The 22,471-nt window shown below is 43.7% G+C and overlaps 3 protein-coding genes and 1 non-coding gene across 6 annotated transcripts in view; all 4 read left to right on the top strand.

Moving 5' to 3' along the window:
- The window catches only part of UBN2 (ubinuclein 2), a 51,380-nt gene extending 41,879 nt beyond the window's left edge, over positions 1 to 9,501 (top strand). For all 3 annotated transcript variants that reach the window (XM_063322588.1, XM_063322587.1, XM_063322586.1), the window contains exons 15-17: positions 3,096 to 3,342; positions 4,093 to 4,182; positions 5,374 to 9,501. In XM_063322588.1, coding sequence (XP_063178658.1) covers positions 3,096 to 3,342; positions 4,093 to 4,182; positions 5,374 to 5,423 — 387 coding nt within the window. In that variant the 3' untranslated portion in view covers positions 5,424 to 9,501. The remainder of the gene's footprint in view (positions 1 to 3,095; positions 3,343 to 4,092; positions 4,183 to 5,373) is intronic.
- Positions 9,502 to 15,080: 5,579 nt separating this feature from the next.
- Positions 15,081 to 15,153, top strand: TRNAR-CCU (transfer RNA arginine (anticodon CCU)). Its single transcript has one exon. It is a non-coding gene; the product is annotated as a tRNA-Arg (tRNA).
- FMC1 (formation of mitochondrial complex V assembly factor 1 homolog) lies at positions 15,097 to 15,914 on the top strand. The gene is made up of 2 exons (XM_063322585.1): positions 15,097 to 15,528; positions 15,650 to 15,914. The coding sequence occupies exons 1-2, from the start codon at positions 15,400 to 15,402 to the stop codon at positions 15,842 to 15,844; spliced, it is 324 nt and encodes a 107-aa protein (XP_063178655.1). The 5' UTR covers positions 15,097 to 15,399; the 3' UTR covers positions 15,845 to 15,914.
- A 3,747-nt stretch (positions 15,915 to 19,661) lies between these two features.
- The window catches only part of LUC7L2 (LUC7 like 2, pre-mRNA splicing factor), a 41,525-nt gene continuing 38,715 nt past the window's right edge, over positions 19,662 to 22,471 (top strand). Inside the window, exon 1 of the mRNA XM_063322583.1 lies at positions 19,662 to 19,972. Coding sequence (XP_063178653.1) covers positions 19,912 to 19,972 — 61 coding nt within the window. The 5' untranslated portion in view covers positions 19,662 to 19,911. The remainder of the gene's footprint in view (positions 19,973 to 22,471) is intronic.

Below are 22,471 nucleotides of genomic sequence, written 5' to 3'. Positions count from 1 at the left end.
ATTGCATGGTAATGACGTATACTCAGCTTTTAGCAATGGTTTACGATCTTTTCCCTGCTACCAAATTTTTCTTAATGCAGCTGAATAACAGGAGGAAGATGATTTTTTTATGACATTTCAATGGTATTTCATTCTACTGTCTGTTACAGTAAACAAGAAATGTCTGGCAGGCTCTGACACAGCCTTCTCATTATTTTGGTTACTTTGAATGAAAAAACTACAACCCACGTGCTGTGTAAGAGCCACTGAGGTACCGCATAGGGCCTAGAGAAGAGCTGAGCTAGGCACGGTGCAGTTTGGGTGCTCTGGAAGGTGCCTGGAGGAGACAAAAAAGGCTACAGTGAATGGACTGGGAACAGAGTTGTTTCTTCCTCATGCAATCAACAGAATCCAGCGGATGCAATTGCTGTGATGTAGAGGAAAATGTGAAATGGGTGGGGTAGTGCTTAAAGATGACAGACAAGGGAAATAGTAGTACTCTGTTGGATGATGAGATGAATTCTGGCAAACCTTCCTGTAGTTAAAGGCAAGTCATTTTTAAGAAATGCTGATCACCTGGGGAATGAAAAGCACTTTTGCAGACAGTGACATGGAAGAGGACTGGAGCGGGTATGGTGGATAATCAAGTAAAATAAGTGAATACTGTAAACCAGCAAAATAAGGTGTATTGTTATATAGAAGGGGGAAACCGGCTAGAGGTACCAAGCAGCATATGGTATCACTATAATTATTGTGACTTTACATGTGGGTTTTTTTTGACACTTCAAAAGTTACTTTGATAGCCTAGAAATGGTTCAGAAGGATGGTACAAGGAAGATAAACCATGTAATCAGGCTGTTGCTGCAGGGCAGACTGAGGCTTAGTCAGTGCAGTATGTTCAAGAGAAGACTAGAATCAAATTACCTCCTAGTCCAAGTACACTGAAGGGGAAGAGATTTGTGGTAAGAGGGCTTTATTTAGCCTTAAAGATCTAATGGCTGGCTGCTGAACTTAATGAATTACAGACTAATTGTTAGGTACCATGCACTAAGGAGTGAGTTACCCCCCTTAAAACCTTGCATAAGACTGAAAGTGAATCTCTCTTCCATTGAGGATTTAGTGAGTTAATTCCTATCTGAGATGCTATTAATTGGTCAGAAGATGAAAATGGTACCCGAGTTGCTTATTAGAATATCCTGGTCTGCTTACATAGAAGATCAAACTAGATGATTTCATGTGATAATAAAGATGTTCCTAATGAGGAAGAGTTTCCAATAAATGTTTCCTTCCTTTCCCCTCTTGACACAATTATTTACCAGAATATAAGCTTACACATGCTCTAGCTTCATAGAAATTTTACTCTGGAATACTGTATTAAGTTACATTTTAAGAACACAAAGCCAAAGTAATCTAAAAATCAGAAATTATGTGTGATTTCCTTAAGAAGCTCTACCTATCATTAGTACTCTTAAGCAGAATCTAGTTTAGACTTTTAATGATCTTAGTGACTCAGATTTACGTGACCAGGATGAACCCTTTTATGAAGTGCTAGAATAGGTGAGATAAATAGAAACATCTGAACTCTAGCTCTTTTAGGGCATTCTCTGTAGCTCATTCCATCACTGAACTTCTCTTTCCTCCTCTTTGAGAGAGTAAGCAAGGTCTTGTTGGAAAACATCACAAAGCTTCTTTCTGTTTTCAGGCATTTTACAAACCCACAATTGCAAGAGATTACTGTATGGCTTTTATTTTGTTGCACAGTAAAGATTACATAGATGGTGAATGGCTGTAATTTTTTTTGTAGATAAGCTTATTGTGAAATTAATCTCTTTTGCCTTTAAAAGTACCAACCATGTATGTTGAAGTTTTTCATCGATTTTTTTTTTTTCTACTTGTGGGATGGAGTATATCTTAGAAGCTGTCACTCCTAAGATGACCAATACAAACACGTGCTACCAACATCATGTCCATAGTTTACACTTACAGGGTTACTGTTTTAAAACTTCGTGTTTTCTTGTAAGCAGCAACTAACTTTTCTGGAGCTGCTTTCATCTGAACACCTTAAGACTAAAACTGGCAGCAGAAGCATTATCCCTGCTAGGAGTTTTTGTCACTTTGCTGTTTGTAAATTGATATTACAGAACTCAAGGAGACTTAATTTTAAGCTTACGTGTTCATTAAAATGATTCTAAGTTTTGGTTTTAGTTAACGCTTACTTGTATAAGCACACAGGTTTGAAGTTCTATTCAACCAGAGTCTTTTTAACTCAAATATCTAAAATATCTGAGCTTGAGTCTGATTCAAAATGCTTTCTATATTAACTGTTTTGTAGTAGATCATTAGAGAATTGAACATTAGCATATAAAATTACTATATAAGTAGTGAAGGAAAGATTGTTAAACAAGAATGAACTGTTCTAGCGTTAAGAGGAATTAATACAGTTTGAGAGCTGTTGTAGCTAAAATGTTCTGGCTAATCTTGTGTTTTCATCTTTAAACTGCAGTGAATTTAACTTTATTGTGACATACATGGAGTGGAGAGATCATTTGCCTTTGCCTTTTGCTTTGACATGTGCGAACACACCTATACTTACATATGTATGTCTGCATCTTGGTAACCTGACTTCTCTCAAAGTGTGGGGGTTCTTATGTATGAATTTTAATTTTCAAAAATTGTTGCTTCTAAGCAACTTTTTTAGAAATAAAGTTACTGTTCTGTTAAGACCCACACTGGGAGAGGGGAGAGTAATACTGTGCTTCTAAAGAACTTCAGACCTACATCTGCTAATTTTGTATTAACCTAATAGAAGATGTTGCATTAGATTCTGACTGTAGGCCCAGTACATAATTAGAAAGGAAATAAAGGAAATCACCTGCAAGACTGATGAGAAAAACATGAGATGAACCATACTGTCATGTTCTGAATCTGAGATACAATTGTACTTGCTCAGCAGATGAACAGTGGGAAGACCTCCTAGGTGGATAAGTGGATATTTATTAATAGTTTAATATACTTCTTAATAGGGCCACGCTTAACAGAAAATAGTCGATTCTTATCTCCTTAAAGAATACAACTCAAAGCTTTAAAATCTTGAAGTACTCCTTTTCTTTGTACAGTCAACAGCAGGAGCATCATTACTGGCTAACGCCTCACCTCTGACTCTCATGGCATCACCCCTGTCTGTAACCAGTCAGAACGTGACATCTGCACCATTAACTCCTTTTGGGATGCTGGGTGGCCTTGTTCCTGTGACCGTGCCCTTCCAGTTTCCCTTGGAGCTGCTTGGCTTTGGGACGGACACAGCTGGAGTGACAACCACCTCGGGATCTACCTCAGCGGCTTTCCACCACAGCCTAACTCAGAGTGAGTGGAATTAGTTATTACACTGTGCTATAAGGAAAGATGCATCCTGAAAATGGAAATTAAGAAGGGAAGTGATAAAGTTCTGAGACACTCAAATTTGGTTTATGAAAATCTCTACAGGAGAGTAAATGTGATTTATTTCCTGGTAAAACTTTATGTAGCTATCCTTTGATAAGCTTAACTTTAGTGTTATATTCACAGTATATGCATAGTTTTGAATGTGCTTTCTTGGGTTAATTTTTAATCCCTCATCTTTAGAAAAGGCATACAGCTTAAAAGTCTCCAAATGTCACAATACAAATAAGATACTTAATACGTTGATTCCTCAAAACATCCTTAGCTCAGTAATCTCAGGTATCAAGCAGTTCTCTTATGAGGAAGTATCAACCAAGATAGCATTTATTTTTTCCTGTTGCTTAAAAATAAATTTTTTAGGTTTTTAACCTATATCACTTTTTAGTCTTTCTGCTGAAGGAAATGACAGGAAGAGTTGCATCCCAATAATGAGGCACAGTCTTTACTCTAACTTTTGATTAAGCATATCTGAATAGGTTTATTTCTGTTGACTTATTCCAGCCATTAAAATGCTATCAGGTATTTATTTTTTGTTGTTGAGATACTTCAGAAATCTGTGCAAATGAGCATGCTACTACAGCTACACTATAAAAATAAAAACTTCCTGTTTCACAAAGGCTGCTTATGTCCTTAAGATTTATTTTTCAGCTTTGTTGCTCTCCTTTTTTTCCCCAGACTTACTGAAGGGTTTACAGCCAGGTGCTCAGCACGCAGCAACGCTGTCTCACTCACCTCTGCCTGCTCACTTGCAGCAAGCTTATACAGGTAAAGACATTTTTCTTATTACTTATTTACAACTTAAAAGTCATATTTCTGCCCTAGACTGAAATAAAACGTACACCAGAACTGAAGCTGTTCTAGAGAAGACACAACACAGGGACAAGCTTTGGTAGCAGCAGGCAGTACGCATTCTATTGTAGCAGTATTTTTGGAACCTGAGTAATGGGGGTTTTTTTTCTACTGGTCTTCAATGTCCAGAACAAAAAAGTTAAATTTCAACAATACTTTGTAATAGTTCTAGAAACCAAAATGTACAAATTCAGCTAGTCGGGGAAAAAAGGGATACTGCTTCCTGGATACTAACATGATTGTTTGCAGACTGTCTGTAAGTTTGCAAGTCTGTATTGGTGAGATTTTTCTACACTCAATTTTAATTTCTCCTTTAGAGGAGAAACTGACCTTCCAGCTAGAAGCTTCTTCATATTTCTTGTAAGAGTGTATACATGTGTGAACAGTGTGATGGTTTCCTAATGGAAGATCTGTCTTCCTTGGGAATTTCATCCTTGATAAGAGTTGCATGTTTTGATTGAGAAGCTTGAAGTAGAACATCTCCTTTTTTGTGTTTATAAAGATTAGAGATTAAAAACTATCATAAAGCTTTAGAAGGCGTAGTTTAGAGTGTACTCCTTTCTATACCACCTGTAGGTTTGGGTTGGTTTGTGGTTTTTTTTTTTTGCCAGGAGAAGGAAGGGTGACAACAGCTTGGTGGGGGTACTTTATCCTGTTTTTGGAGTCCTCAGCACCAAAAACCTGGGCAGTGTTGCTCTAAGGGGCTGTGAAAACAAACCAATTGGTTGTATTTAGTACAACCTTAATTTTTTTGTCACAGCAAGTGCCATGGGTTGAATACTAAAACTGCTTTATTAAAATGTAAAGGCTACTAAAGAAGGGCTTGATTTTTAAATTTTTGTTTCAGTATCCCAAGCTGCAACTTAGTCTTTAGAAAGATGGTATCTTTTGGTATGAAACCTGATAACTCGGGTTTCAGCAGTGCAATTTCTAATAAATCAACTACAGAGAAGATGCAAAGTCTTCCAACCCTATAAAGACAATGTACTTTTTGGTGATGCTAAAGCTGGACGTGCCAAATCCCTGTCTCTCTTGCTGTAAGTTATAAAAATTAAAGTTCACTCATGCTTTTATTCTTCCTTTTCTCTTTCCGTCTCTGAACTACAGATGGAGGCCAAAGTAAAGGGGACACTAAGTTACAGCGGAAAAACCAGTGACTTCTGGACAAGCAAGGGAGCTGAAGCAGTTCTGGTTGGCTGACAGAATCTGCCCAGTTGGGAAAGTGCTTATTGTCACAGGGCTGCTGTTTCTGTCGATGTTTACATATTCTGATCCCAAGCACTGTGGTGAGAGGAAGAAGAAAAAGAAAACAATACTTGATCAAAGAGAGAAGGAAAAGGAGGACTGGTCCTCCTGGTCATAGTTTGATCTTGCCTAAAGAAACAAGCTTTTTTTATCTGCTCTGATTGGCTTTTAAAAGAAATTGATCGTCAAACCCACAGCAGCACAAACATTTAATTTCTCTGTGATCTCCAATGAAGAGTTGAAAGTGTGAGACAAGCTAGAATAGGTTTCTCCATCCACTGTGTAAGGTGGAATCATCCACTTCATTAGTGCCCAAAGTGCCCAGTATAAGATTCTGTGTAGGTCCTGAGTGTACTTTATGGTTGTGGACCAAAGCTTATGTTAGAGTAGAGGTGGTGCTGGGATACTTTGTTATAATTAAACCCTTACACAATGAGTTCCTGATACGGGCATTTTCCAGCTTTACAAGGCTGTTTGGCTTTAGGGAGCCTACAGATGTATGCAGTCTCATTAGAGAGTTGTCTTCAAAAACAGATCTCCTAGTATATTGAGATGTGAGACACAGACTACTGGGAAATCCCTTGCTCCTTGTTTGTTTTCTTTTTAATATAAAGATTCTTACTTAAGGGAGGAAGGGGATGGAAATTTTTCCATTTACGTGAAAAGGAAACCCACGTTTTATTGGTCAGACTAGCATTTCTTCCCACATTTTTTTTAAAGGCACACTGTTTTTTCAGTCCTCCCATTTGTTAAACTTTCTTTTCCTTTGCCTCGTGCTTATCTGCTACTGAAATTAAATAATATTCTATTCATGTCACTTATAAAACATGACCAGTTCTTTACTCATTCTAGATCTTCCTCATCTTTCATCCAACTCTTCCCAAAAGCCATGCATTACACTGATTTGCTAGTTAGAGAAAGCTGATTGTGACCTATTCCAGTGCCAGGTTAATACTGCTTCAGGCATTAGCCAAAGAGGAGTCGTTCAAAAGCGACCAGAGGTGCCTTCTCTTCTGGGGGCTGAACGGGTTGTCTCCAGCACTTCCAGACCCTGCTGGCCTGCGGAGTTCCTGACCTGAACTGTTCCTTACATGGTAGCACAAGACTGCAAAGCTGGCTTTTTTTTTTTTTTTGGATAGCAATACATCGACTGGTTCATTTGTAAGCTTAGGAAGTATCCAGCACATGTTGCACTTTCAACACTAGGACAGAACTTTGCTGTTGAGTCCCTTGCGTTGTCAGATAAAAGGTGAGAATGGCAGAAACTGAAATAAGTCGAGGGGAAAGGAGCAAATAAAATAGTATGATGCCCTTCTCCTTCAACCCTGAAACATTCCTTTCATCAGAGATGCTGAAATTCCTAGTAGCTAGCCTTTCCAGTAGTCTGATTTGAGATTGAACTAGTGACTACTGGTTATCTCGCATCTTCCAGAGAGACTTTGACCCATGGTTAATGAATCTTCAGTGGTTTTTGCTAGATTAACTTATAGCTTTCAGGTTTCTTTTACATGTGATTTATTTTTCTTAGACCAGACAACAATTTCTTTTCTATTTAGAGCTCATTTTAATTTTATATAAATATATATACGTGAATTAAAATAATATATATTGTGTATTTAGTATAAAAATGTTGGGTTGAGCTCAGCAATAAATGTTTTTGCACAACACTTCTGTGAAAGACAGATTGAATTAAAATAGGATGCATTAGTTTGTTAATTTCACTCCACAGCATCTGCCAATTAAATGCTTTTTAGCTAGTGCTAATGTTTTGTATGTGGTGTGTTGTTTAGATAAGCTTGCATCTCCATCAAGGTTATTTAGAGTTGAAATATACAGCTACGTAGACTCTGGCATTTTTAATACTGTGCAGATTCAGACAAAATACCATAAACTATTTAGAATGCAAGCTTTATCTGATTTTTTTTTTCCTTCTTTTCTCCAGGAAGGGTTGAAGGAAGACAACTCCTGTTTTTTGAGGCCTAACAGTTCTGGCAGGATGCTAATTCTCTGAACTGTGTCAAACCTAATACTTTTTAACAATGCGTGTAGCTAAGGGGAGTTGCAGCAGTGAGCCATCAGGCAGCAATATATTTAAAAGACCCTGTCCTAAGAGAGTTCTACCTCTTCTGTGTTTTCCTCATCGAGGCATCTCATTCAAATTGCCATCTTTTGTCTTCATACTTAACGAAATTTTAGATTGGGAGACTTGGAGCCCTTTATAACTACAGCACAAATTTCCTTTCAAAATTCCTCTCTTCTTGGAAGTATACTTAATCTTCAGTTGAGGAGTATCCTCTCTAAATCTTAAGGAGGGTAGGAGTAGTCCTTTCTGTGTGGCCTATTGAGCTTCTCAGTCTTGGGGAACCAAGTAAACTAATACTTAACTGTGGAAATCGGTAGTAGGATGTTGAGAATAAAGATGACCATACATTGTTTGTGAAGCCAGTTCAGACAGCCCCCAGAGGGTAACTGTTTTCAGTCACTACGCTCCTGAGCGTCTTTGAAATCAGCAATGTGGCAAGGAAGGGGTCAGCATTCCCTGTTCTCTATTCCCCCTGGTTAAACCTAGCAAGGCCAAATCAAAGGAAATAATAGGGTGGCTCCCAGAGACCTTTGCAGGTAGCATAAACAGGATGGGGAAGTGAAAGATTCCTGCAACATCCAAATGCAAAATTAGGTTAATGTTTTACTATTTTCTGCACAGCAGCTCTTCTAAAGACATTTGTCCCCTGAGTTTTTACTACTTTTTAAGGGCCTTTGTTAATAAATAAACTGTAGTTGTACATATAAATAACCCTCAGTATTCACAAGCAATAAGAAAGCCAAGTAGAGCTGTCTGTTCCAGGCAGCAGGGCTGAACTTGGTTTGGGGACTGTATATGAGCTAACATGTCAAGCTCACTGAAAGCCCCAAACAAATGCAAGCAATAATTTCAAACACAGGTTTTAGATATTAAAACCGTCTGGGTAATATTTTTCTGCTACATGATCCAAAGTCCCAAAAGTTGTGGTAGCTATTTTAAATCCTTTCAAGACACTTGCAAAGAAAGAAGGCAGGCTAGATGAAAAACGGGCTGCAAAGTTTCCCGATACCTTGGATTATAACTGCAGTGTTCTCCCACTCCAAGACGTAAATGGCCTAAATCACTTTGTCCAGCCTTCTCTGTTGATTTGAGATACCTGACTAATACTGGTCAACTGAGTCACAAGTGTGGATGCTGTGGGTTTCACATCTGTTTTCTGCTAATCAGAAGTAACTTTTAATTACCGGGGTTCTGCTTCTTGTTCGAATCCGATCAAAGTTGTCTGATGCACAGATTTGGGGGTGGGACAGGTGCCAAGAGCCTGTTCCTCCCAGTCCCATCACCTGACCCTTCCTCCACACTCCTTCTCCACTTGGTGCAAGACCCTTGAGGACATGAAAACAGAGAAATCCTGCAACTCTCCCAGGCTGCCATCAGCTGTGTGAACCATTAACCCTCTGGGAGTCATCTTGGACTCCAACTAACTTTATCACATTTGCTGCTACATTCGTAAAATGAACTTTTGGCTGTATTTATTAGCAAATTTTAATCTAGTTTACAGTTTGTTTGGTTTTCTTTTGAGTAGTTTTTGCCCACAGGTAGAAGTGTTGGGGTGTTTGGGTTGGTTGCTTTGGTTTTTTCGTGGGGTTTTTTTTTTTTTTGGAATGAATTGGTGAAGGCATAGTGGTCCCTCTTCTGCTTTTGTTTTGGATTTTTTTTTGAAGATGGCATTGCAGGGAAAACATGCAGACAAGCCAAGCTGTGTAACACTTCCTCCCACACCTAACTTTCATCATTTGCTGAACTGGGGGGGGAATCATTAAAGGGACACTTGCTTTGCGTTTGGGTTTTTTTTTTTTTTTTTCCTCCATAAAATGAACCAGAAAGTGAAAGCAGTAGGTAAATGACTGATTAATTAACACTTTATGCAATTTTAATTTTATAGAAATTAAAAAAAGGTTGGTAGATTTTGATTGGTCCTAGCTCTGGTGAAGTGGCTGTTACCCTCCATGACTTACTTGATTCAGGCCTTTGTCCTTTGTTTAAGTGCCTTTTTTTTAATTTTATTTCCCTATCCTCTTTAAACTGTTCTCAGAGATCCTGAAGTGCTGGAAGGCATTTTGGAGGAAAATCTTAAGCTTGCCAAGATGGCTTTATGCTGTTATACTATTTTTTTTTCCCTTTTGTAAAGAAAAAAAAACGTGTATAATGTGTGTAACTTCATAGCTGCTGTACCATGGCATTGGTTCTGTGTGCTTGTGCGTGCTTTCTCTCACACTCACCCATGTTTGCACACACACATACAGCAATATTCCTGAGAAACCTGTTCATCCTCCTACATTCTGCTGGCTCTGTTAAACACTTAAAGGTGAACGCCTGTGCAAAGATGTCAGTACAATAAAAGAGTGTGTGCGTGAGTGTGCGTAAATGTGCATGAGAGAAAGGAAGTGGCTAATGGGAATGAAACTCCTTGCATTTTTCTCTGAAGGTTTTAAATTTGGATCTTAATTAGGTCATGAGTAAAACATTACGGGCCCTGTCTGGCAACCTTATTAAATACTGGACTATTTCACACAGTTACTGAGTCTGAGGCAAAGACGTGTGGCTGCCAAACCAACTCCAAGGAGGTGTGGGGGGAAAGAAGGTTAAAATAGCAGCTTGCAACAAGTTTGAGTTGAGATGAATTGCAAGGAATCTTGTGTATGGCTAGTCACCTCTGCCTGACACCAGTTATTGCAAGGATTCTCAAGATTTACCATAGTTGTCACTTTCTACCATGCATCATATGTAAGAAGGAATTTGGTAAAACCTGCAAGAGTGCAGCTGCTAATTGAAGTTAAACCTGGCTATGCTTCACATGCTGCCTAAATCACTCTCCATGAAGTACTTTTCTAGTTGTTTGTTTTTTCTCAATTTATTGAGATTTCGTTAATGGGTTGTTCTCTTAATATAATGAACAGTAAGTTCATGTGTTGTTAGTTGCAAGTGAACCCTCATAATAGTGTCTGTGCTTGTTTCCTTGTTCTCTGACAAAATTAGCAATCTGCAATAGATCATCTAGTGATTTGAACAATTCTGTGCTGAGGATGTATCTAACTTACTATAAACATGCATAACTGAAATTAGCAATTCACTTGTTGACCCAGGTGCTAAACTTAAGGTAACATACGTACACATCACCAGACTGTGCTAACTCTGTGATGTGCTTCCCCTGGGGAAGATCTAATTTTGAGTTGCAATATGAAAATGAAGCGTGGACTTTCCAGAATGGAAATGGAATGAAGAGTCCTTTGTAGGTGGAGAACCCATTGAGAGAGCAGAAAATAAGATATCAAATACAACATGTTCCTGTGGCAGAGAATAACTGCTATTCCAGTTCTTGGCTTGTCCTCACATGTTTGAGTGAACCTGTTTATGTAAATTAGGCCATAGACGGATTTCTTTTACCAATCTAATGGTGCCAGTAGGGCTATTGCTGGTAGCTCAGCCAGTTGGAGCAGTAGTGAGGGTGCTGCTGAATCTGCCTTTGGTGTATCAGTGGAGTTTGCCATGTCCACCTGTGGCAGTAAACTGAGCTGACCTGGCTCTTCTGATGCTGTTTAATTCATTTGGAGCACATGTGTTCTTTATCCTAGGCTGATCTGTGAGATGGGGAATCTACAGCTGGTGATGATGGTTGACTGTTGGAGCCTTTTTCAACAAATGCAGCTGTTGTGAAAATCTGTTCTGCCTCCTGCTTGAGAAATCCCTGCCAAAATAAGCAGCCAGAAGTATGCTTACTGGGCCACTGGAAAGATAACTGTTGTGTAGGAGAATGCTTTGTTTGTGGAAACTTCTGATGTGGCTTCATCATCCTTTTTCTATGACCCAGTGATCCCTTGCTGCTGTAATAGCCTTTTGGGGCCATAGAAAGCCCTGCTGCTGCTATGAGTTACGCTGAGAGATCAGCATGGCCTGGAACTGGCCCAAAACCGGGGAAGTACAAAGATTCCCTACAGCTGTTTTTGCACACTCATAAATAAAACTGTGCTAATCTTGTCAGTAGTCAAGGATACAGGTCTGTATTTTGTAGACATTTTTGACAGCTATAATTTTACAGAGCAACTCTAGAAAAAAAAATACATGTTTTGTATCTAGAAGTGAATTTCAGTCTCTTTCCCTTGCCGTCATCTCCTGCTTAAATAATAACCATTAACTAGTAAGTTTTTCTTTATGGTGAAGTAATGGAAAGCAAGCAGTGTACACTATGTTTGACTCCTATTGTGCTCAATACTAAGGGGTTTTGCGTTGGCTTTTTTCCCCCCAACAGTGTGTGCAGGTGTATTTTATCAACAGATCATTGTTTGTTACTGTCTAGTACCAAGAGAGAAAGGGAGGGAGAGAATCAACCAAAACCAGTCAGGAGATACCACCATCGTAGGCCAAACCAGGTAGCTGCTGAGGCAGCCAGAGCTTCTTTGAGACTACCACATTTCACCAGAGGAGTGGGGAGTGAGGGAAGAAACTTTCTTGTGTTCTCAGCTTTTTCCAGATAAGGCCTTAGTTTGATTAGTAGTCACTAATATCAACTATGCAGATAAGTATTTACGTGTTTCAGTGTTACATGCATTCCTTCCCCCAGCTACCCCTCTAAACACATGTTGAAGTTTTACCCAAAGAAAATGGAATATTTTTTGAATGTCTGTACTGCAGAAGTCTTTTTTGCTAACGTGTGAAGAAAGAAAGTTGTATTTTAAAAAAGAAACTTTCACTGGTGCAACACCTAGTGTCAAGTGTCGTGAAGTTGCTTCCAGAGGGAAGCTAAAATCGCCTCTTGTGACAGGTTTTAGTCTGAGAGTTTTTTAGAATATTCAGCTCTCAAAATTGGTTTAAGAAGCCGCAGTGATATTTTTCAAATGTACAGATTGCATTTGGGGAGAAACTAATGAGACATCCCAGGCTTCCTTCCAGTATCAGAAGTGAATTCAATTTCTCACTTAAATGAAGTTGCTTCTAAACAAGGGGAGTTATCGGCTACACAGTAGCTGGATCTTTAAATAAAAGCTAAATCGCGATCCCCAGGTATTTCTCGCTGATCTTTTAGTCGTCTTGTATGTAACTACAAATAACAATTTAGCTCAGAGGTGAGAACTGTAGTGTGTGTTTTATTGCCGGTGATTCCATCATGTAGCAGTTAGTACCATGTTCTTGCATAGTTCTCAAGATACATACTGGAAATAGATGGAGAAATTTTATTTTTGGACTACTGTTAAAAAAAAAAATTACAAAATGAACTACTATTACCCAGAAGTCTACTGAGCAACGTTATATTTTAGCAGTTGAACTAGTACCCTTGTTATGTGATTTGTCTTTTGTCTTTTACTGAGCGTTAGAAGCATTTCATGAGTAATCCTTAAAATGTTGGCATTCTCTAGCTTAACGTCAGGTGCTTGTAATAAAGGGGCATCTGTGATTATAACTTCTGATGATACAAAAGTATTGTGTTCAGAATATTTCATTGGGGAAAAAACCCAACAGGTGCGGGTGCAAGTCCCTTTAGTTTTGCCTAATCAAGAGGCTCAGTCAAGAATGGAGCATCCAAATACCTGCCTGCACAGCTGATGGTAGTGGGGATCATCCCCTCAACAGAGGTTTGGCCTCAGTATCCTTTGTTTGGTGTCACTTTTAGCGTATATATATTTTTAGCAAGTTTGGATATAGGCAGCTTAACTATACCCGACTTGCTGTCATCCCTGAGACAATGAAAAGCCGAGAAAGAGATGGACAAAGTGTTTTCCTGCCTTTCACTAGGTAGCTCAGAACAAACAGCTGGTGAAGTGTTTTGTTATAAACGAATGTTAAATCACAGCTAGAGTTCTTTGCATTCCTTGGCTTCAGACAAAGGAATGCGCAGTTACTATGAGATGGCAAACCTGTTTGAGTTGGTGATTCCTGTGATGCTTTACTCAGTCCAGCATGAATTTGTACAAGGTCACCTTCCTCCTTGTAATACTCGCATATTTTGGATCATAGGGCTTAGTGATGGAGAGAGGATCCTAACAGACTCCAGAGAAACTCCCCTGTGAAATCTCCCCTCTTGTGACAACAAGCCTGAACAAACAAATGCAGCTACATTTGGATGGTTAGCACCACTTTCATTTGGATTTTTAGGGAGATGTGTTCCAATAACTTCAAGGGATACTGTGTTTTAAATGTGTGATTTCTTTCCTCTCTCCTTATAAAACTGGACCTGAACGCAAGTTTTGAGTTGTTGGGTTTTGTTTTGGTTTTTTTTTTTTTGTAATAATCTCAGGACCTGAAAGATTGTAGCATTTAGTGTGTCTTAAAAATGATGTACTGTACCAGCCATGGATTTTGTAAATACACCTGTCTCCCTTTTTTTGTATTTTAATTTTTTAAAAGTGTGTAAGGCTCTTTGCCAGAGGAACTGGTGCCTGCTTAATTTCCATCCTGAACTGAAGCAGGAAAAGGAAGAAGCTGCTGCCACAAAAGCCCGCATCAGTTCCAGATGTGTATATTGTTCTGGTTGGTTTAATGGCTGTTAGTCTTTTGTTAGCTGGGAAGCCGGTTTGTTCCCCTGCACATTCCCAGTTGTGGCCAGCAGAGCCCTATCAGGGAGACTAATTTTAACTCTCTTCTGTGTGACTACTTGATGTTTTCACTCCTTCCAGATACTCAGGTTTGCCATCCCTGAGAAGTCTGATGTTTTCAGAGGTCAGGACTATTGGCCCTCTGCAAGAATAGCTGGAGAACCATTTCTCATTTTATCAGTGCTTTGGTCCAAACACAGTAATGGGCTTTGTAGCCTGCAAACCTTGCAGCATACGCTGCCTCCACCTGTTCCTAGAGGGACTCGCCCTTTTATTTTCTGCTTTTCTGAAAGGAGTGCAAAGATTTTTTTTTTTTATTATTTTTTTTGGCGGCAGACTTTGCTCCGGGATCTCCCCTTGCCGGCAGCCCCGTTCTGCAGTAGGAGCCTTACTCCATTCGGCCTAGCTGTTCCCTGTCCCTCACTGAGACAGGCTCTTTTCATCAGTGTACATTTTTTTTTTTAAATGTGTCATGTGTCTGTGCTGTATTAAATAAAGAGGAATGTACATATTAGCCCTGTCTCTGTGATTTCTCACAAAAATAAAAGATGTAAAAAGGCTTCACTGGAAAGGTTGTCGTTTGGGCTTTTTTTTCTTGGGTTTTTCATGGTTTGGGGGGCGGGGGGGTGCTACCTTTCTTCAGTCAGGGCGACCAAAAAGGCAAGGGAGCAGCATTTTAAAACTTAGCAGAGGGAACTCTTTCCTCTCGGGGTCTGCAGGAGCCGCCTGCAGCGGCTCCTGGGTCCTTCCCACCCGCCCTCCGCAGGCCGCGCCGCTCCCCTCCCGCCACACACACTGTTCGCGCTGCCGGTGGGCGGGGCCGCAGAGCGACTTCCGGCCTGCCAGCCGCGCGCGGGAAGGCGCTGCGCAGTCAGCGGCCTTCGACACTTTCCTTAAAAGGTAGAGGGGCGGGGACAGGAGACAACTACAGGCACAGCAAAAACGCTTTCGCAGCAGCCCCAGTGGCCTAATGGATAAGGCATTGGCCTCCTAAGCCAGGGATTGTGGGTTCGAGTCCCATCTGGGGTGGGCACTTTTTTTTCACCCCGCGTGGCTGAGGCAGGAGGGCTATCAGCCGCAGGGGCTCCGCGACCCTCGAACTGCACTGGCTTCCTCCGGCCGGGGGGTTGGACGCTTGAGCTGCCGGGCTTCGTCTCCTGGGACTTCCGAGCGCCCCCGTTGGTCGTAGATCGTTTTAAGACCCGAGACTTCGGAAACGCGCCGCCATCTTCGGCCCCTCCCCGCCAACGGTCGGCGGGCGGGGAGGGGCGGAAGATGGCGGCGCTGGGCTCTCCGCTGCAGACCTTCCGCGGGCTCCTGCGTGAGCTCCGCCACGCCAGCGGCCGTCCCTATCGCGACACGCCCGCCTACCAGCACATCGTCGCGACGTTTCGCGCCCACCGGGTACGCTCCGTCTCCCCGCAACGCCCCCTACCCGTCCCCGCCGAGGCGAGACGGAGGCGACCCCGCGGCCTGGGGGTGAAGGTGAAGCCTCACGGGGGTTTGTTTCCCTCCCTGTCGGCAGGTCACCAGCCAGAAGCTGTGCCGGGCCCAGCAGGAGCTGCATTTCCAGGCCGCCACCTACCTCTGCCTGCTCCGCAGCGTGCGGGAGCACACGGCCCTCCACCGGGAGTACCACGGCAAGGGGGAGCGCTCGCCCGAGGAGGTCGCCGGCCTGGTGGGCTTCAGGTTGCCTCAGCAGCCTGGAGGGAAAGGCTGAAAGATGATTCTCGCCGCGTTACCTATTTATTCCCGATTAATAAAACACCCGAGAAATTGTTGAAACTGGATTTTCTCGATTGTGCTTTATGTGGGTTTTAGGGTTGCCGGTATGGTGTGACAGAGCTGTTAACGGGGAATCCCTCTCTGGGTTTAATCGACCATACCGGACCCACCGCTTCGCTCCGAACGCGCGGTGTGACAGGCCACTGCCCCGCAATGAGAGGAAGGTGGTTCGTAGTCGAAAAACATGTCAAGGCCCTCACTGCAAAACTGTGTTCGTCTGAGGAGTTGCAAGGGTTGTTGGTTCCCCCCCTCAAAATCTATGGTAAGGGAATTTGCCTGTTTACTGTAGGGTTTTCCAGCCATGTCCTTGCCTGTGAGGAATTTTCTACTCTTCCAAGAAGGAAGGCGCTTTTTTTGGAACATCAGTGGATTCTGGGAAGCTCAGTAGCAGCACAAACCGCTTTCATCTTGGGAAGAATTTTTTTTTTCCATGGTGGTGAGTTAGTGGTAACAATTCAGAGATGAATGCTACTTAATCAATTATGTGTTTCTTGGTGTCTCTGAGCGGTCAGGTCTACAACTGTAGGCTTCCTGTGCTGTTTTTATACACTGCGAATCGCAGAAGAAACTTCAGCGGACTGATTACCGCTAGTTACGCCAGCTATACAGATCAGGCTGCCATTTTCTTGCTTGTCCTATCATCTGGAACAGCAAGTCTCTTTTTATAAGAAAATAAATGCTGGCTTGAATTGTTGCTGCCCTTTTCTCAAAAAAAGGGCTGAATTATATGCAAGATAGGTAAGAAATCTGTAATAAGGATGATTTATAACGGCTAAAAATGTGAGGCTTGTTTACTTGGGGGAGGAGCTACAAGCAGGGCTAACAAAGAGTGCTTGGGGTTTTTTTTATGCTACCGGGAAAACAAAAGTATTCTATCAGAACAGCGTTGCAAGTAGAGTTACTTCATCTGAATCTATATATTCTCCTTTCCCTGTATTTAGAACTCGGGGATAGTTTAATCCTCAAAGTATAGTGGATAGGCACAATAGATCCTTAAAACTGGGGAGATGTGGGCTGCTTAGGTAAGGTAAGGAGACGTGAACTACAAGTTTTAAGGTTCTGTAGACTAAAAATCCGGCTTCAAATTCTTGCAGTGTCTCACGAGTTTTAACTGTGGTGGGTTTTTTTGAAAAGAGTTGATGCCACAGGTGAGGAAGTACCAGCCTATTTGAGCTCAGTAGATGAAAGTTACGGGAAGTCACCGTACCCTGAGAATGGCTGTGATGTGTTTGTTGCTCGGAGTTATTTAATGCAGCTGCTCTATTCTGCAATTTACTTCCCAGATGGACTAAAGGTTCGGTCCATCCAAAGTCTATTGTATGTTGCTCCAGAAGAAAAATACATAGCTCACTGAAACCAGTTCTGGAAGAAAAGATGAAATTTGACCAGAAATAGAAGGAAAAAGCAATCTTTGCTCTTTAGTGTACCTTGAGCTGAAGGTTGTGCCGTGTGGGTACAAATAGCAACTAAAATGTCTCCACAGAGAAAATTTTAACCTGTATCTGTATCACTTCCAGTTACTTCCCCTCCAATCCAAAGTAATGCAATGACTAACAAAAGCAAATTTATACGTTAAAGAAAAAACAAAGCTGGGACATGTTCTGAAGGAGCTGAGGAGCGCTGGGGTAGGGAACCTTTTCCTAAGTTTGTTACAGAAAGACTCCTGTCTGAGCATTGCATCTTCTCTGCAAGTCCTTGTGAAATCCACATAATTGGGGGTAGGGTTTTTTAATGGCTTTTTATATTGCCTTTTCTCACTCATATTAAGCTGATCTTAAAAGTTGAACACGACCCCGGTTGTGGACAATTAGAACTGAGCCTTGTGACAGTCACTGACGGCTTTTGGGCACTAGATGGCAACACGACGGTTAAAAAAGGGATGGTCACGAAACGCAGGCGTTAGGATAGACAGAAATTGTGAAAATGCTTTTTGTGAGGCTGGATCTTGGTGCTCTGTAAGTTGAATTAGCCGCGACACATAACAGTTACTTCAGTTTTAAGGGCGGTTCTCTAAAAAGTGGGTATTGCAGGAGCTTTTCCCACCAGTGCGACCGTAACTGCACTTGACAGCTCGAGAGAAGCAAAGAATCATTAAAACGGCGCTGAATGTCAGTCAAATAAAAGGAATTGTCTTTCAGATGCACATCCTGTCGGCACTGGCTCTGACGTACCCACCCCGTCACCCTGCATTGGACAACGGGCTCCCGTGGCTGGGTGAGTGCCCTGGCAATGGGACGGCGTGCTGGTCCTGGGCAGTCCCAGCAGCATCGGGAGCCCCGAGCATCAGGGACTAGGCTGCGGGGCTGTCAGAAACACCCAGGTTCCGTTGCCCAGGTTCCCCTCCTGCTTTGCATTAGAATCATAGAATTGCCTAGGTTGGAAGGGACCTTTCAGATCATCTAGTCCACCCATCAACCTAACTCTGACAAAAACCATCACTAAACCATATCTCTAAGCATTAAATCTACCCATCTTTTAAATACCTCCAGGGATGGTGCCTCAGCCACTTCCCTGGGCAGCCTGTTCCAATGCCTAATAACCCTTTTGGTGTAGAAATTTTTCCTAACATCTAATCTAAACCTCCCCTGGCACAACTTGAGGCCATTTCCTCTTGTCCTATCGCCTGTTACTTGGGAGAAGAGACCCACACCCACCTCACTACACCCTCCTTCCAGGTAGCTGTAGAGAGCGATAAGGTCTCCCCTCAGCCTCCTTTTCTCCAGACTAAGCAACCCCAGGTCCCTCAGCCGCTCCTCACAGGACTTGTTCTCCAGACCCCTCACCAGCTTCATTGCCCTTCTCTGGACCCGCTCCAGCACCTCAGTGTCTGTCTTGTAGTGAGGGGCCCAAAACTGGACACAGTACTTGAGGTGGGACCTCATCAGTGCTGAGTACAGGGGCACAATCACTTCCCTTGTCCTGCTGGCCACGCCGTTCCTGATACAGGCCAGGATGCTGTTGGCCTTGGCCACCTGGGCACACTGCTGGCTCATATTCAGCTGTCTGTGCACCAACACCCCCAGGTCCTTTTCTGCCTGGCAGCTTTCCAGCCGCTCTTCCCCAGGCCTGTAGCGCTGCACGGGGTTGTTGTGACACAAGTGCAGGACCCAGCACTCGGCCTCGTTGAACTTCATACCATTGGCCTCGGCCCATCGATCCAGCCTGTCCACATCCCTCTGTGGACCCGTCCTACCCTCAAGCAGACCGGCACTCCCACCCAACTTGGTGTTGTCTGCAAACTTACTGAGGGTGCACTCAACTAATTCCAGCTCCGCCACGTGCTTGAGCACGTCGGAATCGACCGTCGTCACACTGTTCCGGTCGCGTTTCCCCCCCGCCTCTCAGAGAGGCGAGAAAGCGAGACGGACCCATCGGACCGGGCACAGCCCGACTCTTCCTTCCCCGGAGGACGCGGGACTCCCACCGCGGACCAGCCCGCGCCGCCGCCGCCGCCGTTGACCCTGAGGCCGCAACGTCACAGCGGCAAATGTGACGCCCGGCCAATCAGCGCGCCCCAGGGGTCCTGCCCGGCGAAAAGCTCGACGGCCCAATCAGAGACCTGACCGCGCGGGTGCGTCACCGGCCGAACACCGCACGCTGTGGCCAATCGGCGGGCGCCAAGGCCTGTCCGCGCTGACGTCGCGCAGCGCGGGGGGGGGAGGGGGCGCCTAAGGCGCGTGCGCGCGGGTTTCCGTTACCGCTGGCGCGCGCGCGTGGCAGGCGTGAGAGGAAGCGGGAGGAGCGGAGGGGGGAGGGGAGGCGAGGCGAGGCGGCGGCACCACCGAGGCCGACACGAGGCAGGTTTCCCGCTCCGCCGTCCACCGGCAGCCCGAGGCAGCGGCAGCGCCCGCTTCCCCAACCCCCACCCGCGCGGCGTCGGGGGAGCGGCTCCGCCCGGGCCCGCCAGTGACGCCAGGGGGAAGGGCTGAGCGCCGCCTCGGGCCTTGTAGGCCGCTGTCGGCGTGACTAGGCCGGGCCGGGCCGGCCCCCCGCGCGCTCAAGATGTCGGCGCAGGCCCAGATGCGCGCCATGCTGGACCAGCTCATGGGCACGTCCCGGGACGGTAAGTGCCCCCCCGCCCGGGGCGGGGGAGGGGAGGAGGGGGTGGAGCCGCCGCAGCCCCGGAGGTCACGGCGGTAGCGGGCAGGCCGGCCGGCCGTTCACCGCCATCGGCAGGCCCGGGGCCCGCTCCCTACACCCCCCCGCGGGGCGGGGTCTGGCGAGGCCGCAGGTCAGCGGCGGGGTTGGGGCCTCCGGTGCTGCCGTCCCCGGGGCTCGGGGCAGCCGGGCGCCGCCTGCCCCCACCACCACCCCGCGGCGGAGCTGCCAGCGCCAGCCGTTTTCCGGGCGGCGGGAGGCCGTGCTGCCCTTTCAGCTGCTGTTTCAGATCCGCTCCCGCGGGTGCCCGGGGCTCGCAGCGGAACTGCGCCGCTAAAGGCGCGCCCGCGGAGCCTTCCCGCGCGGCTCGGCGCTGGGAGGGGCAGCGGTTTGCCGGGTTCGGATCGTGGAGGCGGGGAGGGTACAAATAAAAAAATCCCCCCAGACCAATAGCTGTTACAGTAGCGCAGGGATGATTTTTTTTTCCTTATGCGGGTGTTATTATAGTTTTGTCTAAAGTCTGACCCAAACCATCATTTCAGTCAGCAGGTGGGTATGGCTGATGCTCTCTGAAGGAGAGAGTGTAGTTAACCTAAGGGGACCGACTCTTTTAAAAATCAGCAGGCCCCAAGCAGCTATCTGAAAGCTTAGCATCTAGAGGCAGTAATCCCAGGAGAGAGGTACTAGCTGTACGGTCAGGTTTCATATTGCTCTGCGGTCACACAGTGAACAGGAGAATTATCTCTGTGTAAAGCTTCTCAGAATTTTTGTCAGGGTGCGTGGTGCTCAACGTGAAAGTTTGAATTGGCAGCCATCCATAAATCCAGATAGCTTGAGGACAGCTAGAAAAGCTGCTGCTGTTATGCTGTGCAGTAGTTTATTTACAAACAAGAGAATATTGCACCCGAGGGTAGACTGCAATTGGAGATTATTTGAATGTTCTGCACGTTTTTCTCACTACTGCAGATGTGTTACGTGTTTGTTGAAGCTTCATGCTGAATTAATGGTTACCTGTTTTCCCATGCTCCGAGTAGGATGTATGAACTGGGATGTACCTTGTATATGCTGGTCATCTATTGGTACTAGGGTAATGTGATCCTCCTGATGGCTTTCTTCTTTATTATAATCTAGAATTCTAAATAAATGTAACTAGTTTTCACACACCCGGTAAGTCATGAATGTCTTTTGCTAAATGCTTGTAGTTGTTTTAAACAGAGGTGTGATAATCTCATTGGAAAACTACTGTTCTGCAGAGATTACCTTCCAGAGCAAGGTTCGTTAGTGAGTAGTCAACGTGCAGGATCTGACTTAGGGTGTTTTTGTCTTGGCCCAGAAGGTTTTCAAATACTTCCTGTTGTGGCTGCACGCGTCTAAGTGCTTGGCAAAGGATCGCTGTGCTCATGAAACTCAAGTCTTCCCAGTGTCGGCACCTAGATAGCTGTCTCAGAGCTACCTAAGCGTACACAGAAGGTTTTAAGAGAGGGGGGCTGTTTCACTTTATGAATGTATTTTCTATTGGGTGGTGGGAGAAGAGTGTCATTTACCTGTGACAGCTGCTTAAAAATGCTAAATAACTAAGATCTAAACCAGGAAAAGCAATTTCAGACTAGATTTCCTTTAGCTTTGTGAGAAAGCAGTTATTTATTGATAACTGTATTCCGTCCTCCCGCCCACCCTGTATTTCCCAAACTGCATGTGCTGAATGAACTGTTTAGAAACTAATGGGAGAATGAGAGGAAGCATTTAAACAAAATTGACAAGATGGGGAAGGGTACGGAGAAAAGTCTACTTGCAAAACTGGCTTCCATTACTGGATTAAGTGAGGAATTGAGGATCTCAGTGTAACACCATTCTAGTTGGTTTTTTTTATATATATATATATATATATAAAAAATCCAGTGGAGCATTACTTAAATTGAAGTGCACACAGGGATTGAAAATCATTGTTTTCTGCAGAGCTGGTACTTAATAAATTTAAGGCCAGACTCAAGGTCATTGAAATATTGATAACCTTGAGAGTGGTGAGTTTTGGGGTTGTTTCTTTTCTTATGTTCCTATCACTTTTGACAAATATTCTGTTTCTAGTAATATACGAATCACAGCTTTTCATTAGAATGTGGCAATTTTTTCATTTCTTGGTTGATTGTAGCTCTTGTTTTGCCACTTATCCCCGTTGCCTTTGATTTTTGCTCTGCCTGGCAACACAATAGAGTTTAAAATGTCTCTAAAAAAATAATTTTTTCTGGGGTGATGTTTGTGTTTTATGTTGCTCAAAATTACCAAAATGCTTTTTAATTTTCCAATTAACAGAATTTTATACTTTACATAGTTTGATCTTTTTTTTGGTGGTGTTGGGTTTCGTTGTTTGGATTTTTTCGAGGAGCCTAGAATGTGCGAGTTTAAAATTCTTGCCTGTATTAAAAAAGGTAGAGATCAAACATTTAATCTCTTCAGTGAGAATAGA

Source organism: Chroicocephalus ridibundus, chromosome 1 (assembly GCF_963924245.1).
Source record: "Chroicocephalus ridibundus chromosome 1, bChrRid1.1, whole genome shotgun sequence".
Classification (NCBI taxonomy): domain Eukaryota; kingdom Metazoa; phylum Chordata; class Aves; order Charadriiformes; family Laridae; genus Chroicocephalus; species Chroicocephalus ridibundus.
Note: the sequence above shows the minus strand (reverse complement) of the source record. Positions and strands in the feature narration are given on the sequence as shown.

Excerpts from the sequence above, each read along its gene's own strand:
- FMC1 (XM_063322585.1), top strand. The coding sequence starts at position 15,400 with ATGGCGGCGCTGGGCTCTCCGCTGCAGACCTTCCGCGGGCTCCTGCGT. Across the intron at positions 15,529-15,649 it reads CGACGTTTCGCGCCCACCGG|GTCACCAGCCAGAAGCTGTG; the intron begins GTACGCTCCGTC and ends CCCTGTCGGCAG.